A 10,788-nucleotide genomic window follows, 5' to 3' on the forward strand; every position below is an offset into this window, starting at 1 on the left:
CGGGGATCTTTCTCTTTTACTCTAATGACAGCGTAATAAGAGTGACAGAGAAAGATGCCCGCAATTTGCGAACTTGGATTTTAGCAGTTATAGCCCACGTTGACGTGTATTTAAGTAGTTGCCGTTCCATTAAATCGTATAACAGTATTGGCACACTGTTTTTTTGAAGCATTGACAGTAGTTTGACATCGGTGTTTTTTTCGTATCCAATTATACCGATTGACCAACTATACGACATGTATACGAAAATAATTTCATTATACGAGTTTCGTAGCCTATTATACGATCTGGCAGCCCTGTGGCGGATGGCGGAGCAAATTTTTTGACATTGACAAGACAATTGACATATTATATTTTTTTAAATCAAAGAACCGCTTCCTGCTTCCTGCCCATCTGCCAAAGATTTTTATATATATGATAGCTTTGATAGCATAGCATAGCGATTTGAAACAAAGACAAATAGAAAATGAAATTAATAATTATATTTATCTAAAATGCGTTATCAAAATAAGAGTTACAAAAAGTTTTAAAATTAGAGGGCCAAAGTCAAAAAAGTCTCCTCAAATTTACCCTACTTGCACATGGCAACACTATTTCCAGCTGTCAAATTGGCGGCGCCGTGCATCGGCGATTGGTGGCGATATTTTCGTGATTAAGTTGATTATTATGGAATTATTATGGAATTGTGTGTCTTAATTGCTGCTTTTTAGTAAGATTATACTGTTATAAAATCATGGCGAACCACTACGAGGTGCCCAGCTGGTAAATATCTTTAAATTGCATGTCAGTCTAACCGACCAGTGCAGTGGCGTGAATAACATGCATCATTTTATTGTAATTATTAAATCAGTACTGAATTTAAACCAATGAAAATATTTGTTTACAGTTAATTAGCCTTATATTTTTGAGATTTCCTAAGATCAGTCGCAGCGCGATTGCAAACAATTAAATAAACCTTCACCTATAAAATTTAAGGGTTGTTGATCTTTTAAAATTAGATTTGCTATATTTTTACTACAGGGCTGGCAAACCACCCACTGGCCTGCATTTGGACGTGTTGAAAGGCGACAAACTAATACAGAAACTAATGTTAGATGAGAAGAAATGTTACTTATTTGGCCGGAACCCCCAGATGAACGACTTCTGTATAGACCACGCCAGCTGCTCTAGAGTGCATGCGGCGTTTGTGTACCACAAAGACTTAAACAGAGCGTTTTTAGTTGATTTGGGAAGTAGTAAGTATTGTAATTAAAATTTAATACACTGTTTACTGCTCAAGATATTTCATTATCAAATTAAGTGTATATGAGTGGTATTCCACCTATCTAATTTCTTTAACCAATCTGTATTACGCATTAAGAGCCCATTCACGTGCACACTAGCGCCACTGCTAAATAATCGTGATTATTTAAATTTAACGACAGGTATTTAAAAAAAGGAGGCCGCTACGGACTGTATTATGTATTTAAGTGCCTTTTGAATACATCAAACTAGTTTCTATGTTGCTAGATTCGTCGATCTAGGAACTCAAAACAAAAACGGCCGTTTTAACTTTGGACGCATAGATTGACGAATCCAGCAACATAAAAATTATTTAGCTGTGGCGCTAGTGTGCACGTTGAAGGGCTCTTAATTAGCTTTAATGAGAGAGTGAGACACACATTGGGCAGGTGGAGTACCACCCTAAGTCACAATTCGTCTTCATTGTTACTTTTAATATTAAAATACCGTTTTAACTTTCCAGCTCATGGTACTTACATTGGTAAAATGCGTTTAGAAGCCCACAAGCCTACACAGCTGCCCATAGACTCCAATTTCCATTTTGGGGCTTCCACAAGAAACTATATTATAAGGTAATTATAAAATTTGAGTAGTTCTATAACCACTTGACCGTCCGACGATAGCATAGTATCCGAAAAAAATATGCTCTTAACCGTCCGCGGGAACCTTACTATCCAAAGGGGTGGAAGAAAGAATTGATTTCAGAGCCATCTAATGGAATATTTCGGCATTATTTACTAATTTTCTTGATGCGACAACGTAGCCTAACTAAATAGTTAGCTCTAAAAAAAATTAGATGGCAGTGTAGTTATAATTTTTGTAGAAAGTTGTGAATGCGCTGCATAGGGCGTGCGTCGCTAAAAAACCCCAGACGGTTGACAGGAAAACAGTCTCGCAGGCCGGACGGTTGAGTGGCTAAAGCACAGAATAAGGAAATCTGAAAGGGTACTAAACTTGGTGCCGAGTGTGATTGGTAAGTGGACAATTGGACATACAAATGGATAGACACCTAAAATCCAAACCTAGGTAGAATTAGACCAAGAAAAGTCTGCAAGTGTTATTCATATGTATAACACTTGCACTATGCATGCTATCAAGATCGTGGCTGCTTTGTTTTGGTCTAACTTTACAACTATGTGAAAGTTTAGTTGGTGCAAGGTTTATATCAAATTTTGAATGCAACCTTTTTCTGACATTCTTATGTAGTTCTGACTTCTGTCACAACTGTCAGTACTTTATTGTTGTCAAGACAGAGAATTAACTATTTCGTGGACACATAATTATCTAAATAATTAAACCAATTATGTTTTTGATGATTCTATGTATAAATTGATTTAAAGCAGCGGTCGGCAACCTTTTAGCAGCCAAGGGCCACATAGCAGTTAACGAAGTGGACGCGGGCCGCACTTTGTTTATATTTATGACTTTATCAGACATTGTCACTTATCAATATTACATAAAAAATAGCCAGGGAGGCTCGCGGGCCGCAAGTGAGAGGTTTGCGGGCCGCACGTTGCCCGCGGGCCGCTGGTTGCCGACTGCTGATTTAAAGTAACACACAGCTTTATATTCAATGGTATGTAATGTAATACACATTTCTGCAGGTTATTAAAGCAGCTGCCATATGTGTCACATTCCCAAAGAAGTAGACCTTTTGTGGAATACCCCAATAGTGTAATTTTAAGAACACTGTTGCAAATAATAAACTTGCATATTGCTACTAAATTCAAAAGTCAATGGGTGTGATGTTGACAGAGAGCGGCCGATGGGCAACACAAGAGGCATAATGGAAGAACTCCCGAACACCGAGACAGAGGGCGCGCTCCTCGGCCTGCCCGAGACGCAGACCGAACTAGACGTAAGTTACCCTTCCGCTTTACGTTATTGGTGAGAACTTATTATATATCAATGGCCTCCTAGCCCAGACGATAGTGACCTTGCTGATGACACTTGCCATCCCGGGTTTAAATTTTCCAATGCTGGTAAGAGCATTGTATGTAGTGCAAAGACTTAAAAGGAAGCACATTGTGCAATATGAAAGTAGTGGTTAAGTGAGACGATGGTCTCCAAAACCCAAAAACAATACCTATATACAGCAAAACTGATTATAGTCGATACCGACTGATGGCAGTTCAAAACAGAACAAAAAAAAAAGTATATATCTATATCTATAAATATATCGTCTTCTATTTTTATAATACCCACAACACATGCCTTATTGAGCTCACTTTGGGGCTTGGTAGATTCGTGTAAGATCGGCCCATAATATTTATTTATTTATTACCTTACTGGTTCACCAACACGCTGGCCCAATATTACAGGGTTCTATGTTTCACTTATATCGAACTGAAATTTGAACATTGTCGTAGTGACATTAAGTCGAATTTCAACTCTCTTGAAAATGTTACATAGAACCCTGTAATATTGGGCCAGCGAATGGTCGAATCAGTTAAGACTTTTGCCTTTATTACGCCATAACGTTCTTACTTGCGTCTTTTCCAGAATTTAACGGAATTCAACACTGCACACAACCGGCGGATCTCCATGCTGGGTATCTCGACGGACGACGGCAGTGACGTCATGAAGGTAACACAATACAGTCCGTCTAAGAGCCGGTACAGTCGCCATCAGATATATCGGAGCGGCCAAGGTGTTCACAATATCTGAACACGCACTCTAACGCCTTGACAATAGAGGCGTGCTCAGATATTTGTGAGCGCCTTAGCCACTCTGATATAACTGATGGCGACTGTACCAGTCCAATGAACCTTAAGGCCGAACAAAAAGCACGCATATTTGACCAATGTATCCTACCTGTTCTCACCTATGGAGCTGAAACCTGGGTTTTCACTAAGGACATAATTACATAAACTGAACGTTGTCCAGCGGGCGCTAGAGAGAAAACTGGTGGGGGTCACATTGAGAGACCGTAAAACAAACGAGTGGCTGAGACAGCAGAGCAAGGTCACGGATGTTGTAAAACGCGTAGCAAATTTGAAGTGGGAATGGGCGGGTCATATAGCAAGAAAGACCGACTCGTGGAGTAAACGACTACTCGAGTGGCGACCATGGGGGGAAGAGCGTCCCCAAAGTAGACCCAAAATGCGTTGGGACGACGACATCAAAAGGACTGCGGGGAAGAAGTGGCTTCAGGTTGCAAAAGACCGTGACAAATGGCGTAAAATGAAGGAGGCCTACACCCGAAGGGTAGAAAAAGGCTAAAGAGAGAGAGAGAGAGAGAGAGAGACTGAGACTGTACCAGTGGGGAGATACTCCTGACTTCGGGTGAGCATTGCTCCGAGCAATTATTAGGGTTGGCACCATTTGAGGTTCTTTTGCGTGCACGACCACAGGTACAATACTGATTTGTATTTTGACAATCCTAAATAGCCGAAAGGGATAGTGCTTTACATTAGAAAGGGATAGCATGATTATTCCCTGAATCGCTGTCAAACTTCGGTTTTTGTAGGAAGTGTCTTCTGTACGGTAGTACTATTATTTATTCTGTGCCGGAACGTTCTGTACCTGCAGTCCGTCTGGACTGTAACCAGACTGCAACTTGTAGTTGCAGTTGGAGTGCAGTTCCCATACAAATTGCAGTCGGATTGCAGTTCGTCTGTACTCCTTAAGGGTCTCTCCACACCTATCGACGCTGAATCGGCAAAAGCTTTATGTCTAATTGTTTACGCAGTAAGAGCAAAAAAGACGTCGTCGCTTCGTGAGGCGATTTTTTAATTTGAATATTAAGAACACTTATAAGGGTATTACTGCAATATTCTGCCGCCAGAGTGCAGTACCAGCAGAAACCGTAAACCATAGAGTAACTTATACATACCATGCCGTAAAGGCGTAAACAATTCATTGACAAGTTTCCACAGACTATTTGTTACGAATGAATATGACATTGATGCGTCAAGGCGGTTTGTTTACTGTATGTGCTAGTAGCGCCCCCTAATAATAATCATAAATTGATTTCACAGAATATAGTATGTACAATTCTGGTGTCGTTGTTTTTTGGCCTAAGCAGAGTTTTGCGTCATAGAATAGATAGATAGAATACTCTTTATTGGCACACCTCAGTAAAAAGATACAAAAGAAAAGTACAATTGATTCAATGTAGAGGCAGACAACAGGTGGTCTTATCGCTAAAGAGCGTCATAGTTTAGTTAGTTTATTTATTTCATAATGATAAATTACAGTATAAATTATTCTTACGCTATCTATATGAATTTACATTATGATCGTCAATAATTTAGCATGCACACATAATTATACAACTCCCTTTTATGTAAATATATCACAATTTGTTTAATAATCCCAGCCACCAACGGGCACCAAACGGTCGGCATCGACGCCGGCCGGCGGCGTGCTGAAGAAACAGCGCCGAAACGTCTCGTTCAACGAGGAGGTGGACATCATCAACCCCGAGGACATCGACCCCACCATCGGCCGGTTCAGGAACCTGGTCAAGAGCACTATAGTGCCTAATGCTAATAATCCGCCGAGAAAGCTCAAGCTACAGAGCGCTGATGATAGTGAGTATTAGCACTGTAAAATGTAACAGTGGACCGACACCTTTGAATGTTTGCGTAAATGCCGACAGCGCACAAGAACACAGTAGGGTTGTCACAGACTTTTAAACATCAGCCTAAAAATTAGTACATTTCAAATAAGACACGCTAGCCATGTAAGTAGTACCGAGCTACGAACAATGGCGATGTATGCAGGTCGGGTGCGCGCGATATTGGCGTATAGCGGGTGCATGACGTTCTTGAGTTTTTTAGGGTGGTATTCCATCTGTCCAGTATCTTTGTCCTATGTGTATTGCTTCTCACATTTTGCTTAGTGAGAGTGATACGCAATGACATTGAACAGGTGGAATACCACCCTTACATCCATCCACTACTCTACTATTCTATTCTATTCTAAATATTTGACATGATGACATTGTCACACTTTTTTCATCGTAAATGTCATGCAGAGTTAAAAGGTCGAATCTTTAGTATTAGTTAATTGTAGTGGTTCTTTATTTACAAAAATGTGTATTTTGCCGTATGTTTCAGAGCGTCAGAAGTCTGGTAAATAAGTACTTTACAAAAATATCAGTTTACATAGTAGTTGTGCCTTTATTGCTAACTTTTTTTTTCATCTGGAGATTATTGTAAAAAATTCAAATTTAATCGTTTTCTTTACCAAAAAGTACCCAATGGACAGTGGATACTTTCGGTTTCCGTCCAGTATGAACTATGCAACTTTCAGCTTAATCCACCGATCACCGATAATTATATTTGTCTACCTCGGCTTCGCCTCGTCCGACAATTACTTGGGATCTGAGCCAATCCTTATTTTACTGTATTTGTACTGTTATACTATATCCTGTATTTGTTTACTCGCAGGCCAACACCACCACTCGCTGCGCCTGCAGGAGATCTCTCGCGGCGCGGCGCTGTACTCGGACCTGCCCGCGCCCAGCTCGCACCTCAGCCTCATCGGCGCCAGGTATACTCTTTACTTTTAGACCCATTGGGCGGTTCTCTGTTCGTAGGCACTTTTCGCTACATAAGGGTTTTCCTGTGTACGCTCGTAGTTCGTAGCTCGTGCAGGCTTTGAATGTCTTAGACTGAGGTCGTCCAAATACTATTTCATTTGTTTATAAACCACAAATCTGAGGCGCCATAAAAAAGGAATAGCGATGTTCAATGTTTATCAATTATCAACTCACTGGTGTTAGCTATTAGATTCATTATGAACAATCAAATGTTTGGTCGACACGCGTTAAGAAGGCGTGTGGTAGTCACTTTGACAGCTTTTGTTAGAAAGGGACTTCCACTTGTATTACAAGTTACAAGCAAGCTTTTGATAGACAGGGCACAGGTAGATGCTACCGCTGGTTAGTACAATAAAATTAAAGATGATAATTGTCAAACATTAAATAGCGCCTTGAAACTATTTTTGAGTCCTGACGTCAAAATACTTCGTCAGAAATGGGTACAATTTATGCCTCGGTTAACAATGTAGTGTGTGTTTCAGACTGGGGCTGTCGCTGCCCAACCCGGCGCCGGACGTGGAGCTGGAGGGCCCCGAGCCGGCGCACCACGCGCAGCCGCCGCCGCCGCACGCAGGTTACTACCATTACTTAACCATATTGACTGATCGGTGTAAAACGTCACATTACACTCGCTTCTCACCTCACATTCACTCATTTGGCAGACGTCGCATTACATACTTACTACTTACTTGGTTGGCGCGGTGACCCAAAATGAGTCTTGGCCTCCAACACAAGAGCACGCCACTTTGATCGGTCCAGAGCGGTATCCCGCCAGCTTTCGCCAAAGCCGAGCTCACGGACGACTCTCATTACGTATTATACATAATTTTCGATGAATAAACGTGGTTATGGAGGACAACGTCTATATACTTCGGTGACTACTGGTGACCATCAGGCGAGCCATATACTTGTTTGCTACGTTCGATTCTGGTATAAAAAAAATCGTAAATATACTTTAGAGTTTCGAAGAGTGAAAGGAACTTCAACGGTCGGAGTGGCCCGTGTTACATTTAATTTTAAACATAGTTATACACTCGCCATCAGATGTATCGGAGCGGCCGAGGTGATCCAAAATATTTGAACTAACGCTTTGACAATAGAGGCGTGTTCAGATATGTGCGAGCAACTTGGCCGCTCCGATATACGTGATCTGATGGCGGCTGTATGTAAACGTACATTTAACTTATATGCAAAATAATGAAACTTTCAATACCAATATTAAATGAAATGTTTATTTGACAGCCGCAGAAGAATCGGGCCCATCCAACGAGCCAAAACGGAAGAAGTACGCCAAGGAGGCGTGGCCCGGCCGCAAGCCCGGCCTGCTGCCCGCCGTGTGAGACTGAGCCGTGCGAGCTGTGCCAGGCATGCCAGGCGTGCCAGGCGTGCGAGGCGTGCGGGCCGTGCGAGGCGTGTGAGAAGAGAATGCGTGCGGGGGTGCGGGCGCAACGCTCTAATACATGTATTATTAGTACAAACTGCACTTTTTGGATTACCATCTGCAATCAGTCAATCACTTTCTGACACTATTTCAAGCCATACATGTGTTGCGGGACTTTTATCCCCTATAGTTCGTTTTTTTAGCATTAGAATTAAGGTAAACAATCTTGATGTGTCTTAATTGAAAAACACATTTTAAAAATAAGTTACGGCTAATATGTAACAATTATGAATCTAATATGATCTTTTTTTTTATTTTTTTTTTATTATGAATGGGCTTACTCATGGCCACAGACTAGCCGAGGCGTAGACGTGGCCTACGATGGAGCGAGCTCGCCCAGAAGGTGCCTGTTCACTCTTGATTTGAAGGTTGCCGGGTTATAAGAACACGGAAATATAGACGCCGGCAAGGAATTCCATTCCTTGGCAGTGCGCATAAGGAAAGTAGAAGCAAAGCGCTTCGTGCGAATTGGTGGAATATCTACCAAGTAAGGATGGAAACCGGCCGTGCGTCTAAAAGTCCGATGGTAGAATGGGGACGGTGGAATAAGCTCGTGTAGCTCTTGGGCACACTCCCCGAAGTGCAACCTGTAGAATACCGACAGGCTGGCGACTTTCCGCCGATGGGCCAAAGACTGAAGCTTAGCCGTTAGCTTCTTGTCGCCAATCATCCTCCTGGCTCTGCGCTCCACTGAGTCCAAAGCGGCGAGTTGGTATTTAGCTGAGCCATCCCACAGGTGGCTGCAATACTCCATACACGACCGGACTTGAGCTTTGTAAAGTGTTAGAAGCTGTCCAGGTGTGAAGTATCGCTTCACCTTATTTAGGACGCCCAGCTTTCTGGCCGCAGTTTGTGCTTTAGACTCAATGAAGCTGCCGAAGCTGAGGACTGAACTCAGCTCCATGCTGAGGAGTTCCAGGCTGTCGGCAATAGGTACAGATGCACCCCGGAAAGAAGGAGTCAGGTCGAATGGACTCCGTTTTGCGGAAAATAGACACGTCTGCGTTTTCATTTATATTCTTCTGCTTTCATAAATAATAGTTTTTGATAAGCGTTTTTCAATTAAAAGACATGTCTAGATCGCTTACCTTCTTGCAAGTTCTTTCTAATGCTAAAAAAACGAACTATAGTGTCTTTAGCATACCCCGGCCGGCGAGAGCAAAAATGCGTCTGCTCCTAGTGCTTAATTAAATATCGACTATTCTATCGACATATGGATGTCGATAGAATAGTCGACTTTTAATTAAGCACAATTTTTTTTTTAAACTGAGCCATTAGTATTTGTTATTTATTTCAACTTGATACCTCCACGCGTTTCTAAGAATAACCCTAAAACAATTTTCTATCAACATAAAATTATTATTATTATAAAGTTATTCACAATAAGTATCAGAATGTGTTGAAGAAGAAAGTTGGCATTTTAACTTTAAACAATTTAAATAAATTGATATCTGGCAGAGAAGTGGAACTACCTAATACAGAACAAATTCATAATCACTATGAATTATTTCGTTTTGCTCCGATTACTACAGTAGATTTAGAACGGTCCTTTAGTTGGATGAAATGGATTTTATCGGCAAGGCGAAGGAGTTTAAAATCAGAAAATTTAGAAAAAATGCTAATTGTATATTACGAAAATTACATAAAATACTGAATAAATACAAACACTTGGTTTTAATTTTGTTTACAACAATAATTAATACTTCTGCATATCATAACGGTGGTCCAGTACATCGTGTTGTTTTTATCGACATCGACCAAAATGTGTGTCCTCGCACTATTAAGCTGTCAACGCATTTTTGCTCTCGCCGGCCGGGGTATGGTCTTTAGTTTTTAAACTAAACTCATCCAAAGAAACGAGAGTTAGACCAAGATCTAGAGTTAGATCAAGACCAAGCCTGTATCGATTTAGGCACATGCAGTGAAAGTGTTATTTATACGTCATAATTTCATAGAAGTCTGACGTTTAAAATAACACTAGCATTCCGTGTGCTATCAAGAATCACTCTATTGATATGTGAAAACCTCATGAAAATCCGTTCAGCAGTTTTTGGGTTTATCGCGAACATACATACCTACACACAAACAGACATACGCGGCGGGGGACTTTGTTTTATAAGGTGTATATAAGTTGAATTTTATAACTGCTATGTAAAGTAACAATGTGATCAAACATATTAGAATGTTGCGCCCGCGCCTAACTTTTCAGCATAATACGGATAGAAAGGACTATCACAGATGATGTATGTAGCTAATAAGCTAAACTATGTAATTTTATAAATATTACTATAAGTTGATTTCTTTGTTTCATTCATTTTAATGCCTAGCTATGAATATATACTCCTACAAATATTTCCTGTTAGGTAGGTACTATAGTTCGTTTTTTTTAGCATTAGAAATAAGGTAAACAATCTTGATGTGTCTTTTAATTGTAAAACACATTTTAAAAATAAGTTACGGCAAATATGTAACAATTATGAATCTAATACGATCATTTATATTCTTCTGCTTTCATAAT

At 40.6% G+C, this 10,788-nt stretch overlaps 1 protein-coding gene across 1 annotated transcript; it reads left to right on the forward strand.

Annotated features, from left to right (window-relative positions):
- The first annotated feature begins 594 nt into the window (after positions 1-594).
- Positions 595-10,567, forward strand: LOC134673817 (nuclear inhibitor of protein phosphatase 1). Its single transcript, XM_063531843.1, has 9 exons — positions 595-762; positions 1,021-1,235; positions 1,745-1,853; positions 3,037-3,139; positions 3,784-3,867; positions 5,603-5,816; positions 6,678-6,780; positions 7,312-7,403; positions 8,072-10,567. The coding sequence occupies exons 1-9, from the start codon at positions 734-736 to the stop codon at positions 8,167-8,169; spliced, it is 1,047 nt and encodes a 348-aa protein (XP_063387913.1). The 5' UTR covers positions 595-733; the 3' UTR covers positions 8,170-10,567.
- Positions 10,568-10,788: the final 221 nt, after the last annotated feature.

The sequence above is a fragment of the Cydia fagiglandana genome, chromosome 19, assembly GCF_963556715.1.
Source record: "Cydia fagiglandana chromosome 19, ilCydFagi1.1, whole genome shotgun sequence".
NCBI classification, from domain to species: Eukaryota; Metazoa; Arthropoda; class Insecta; order Lepidoptera; family Tortricidae; genus Cydia; species Cydia fagiglandana.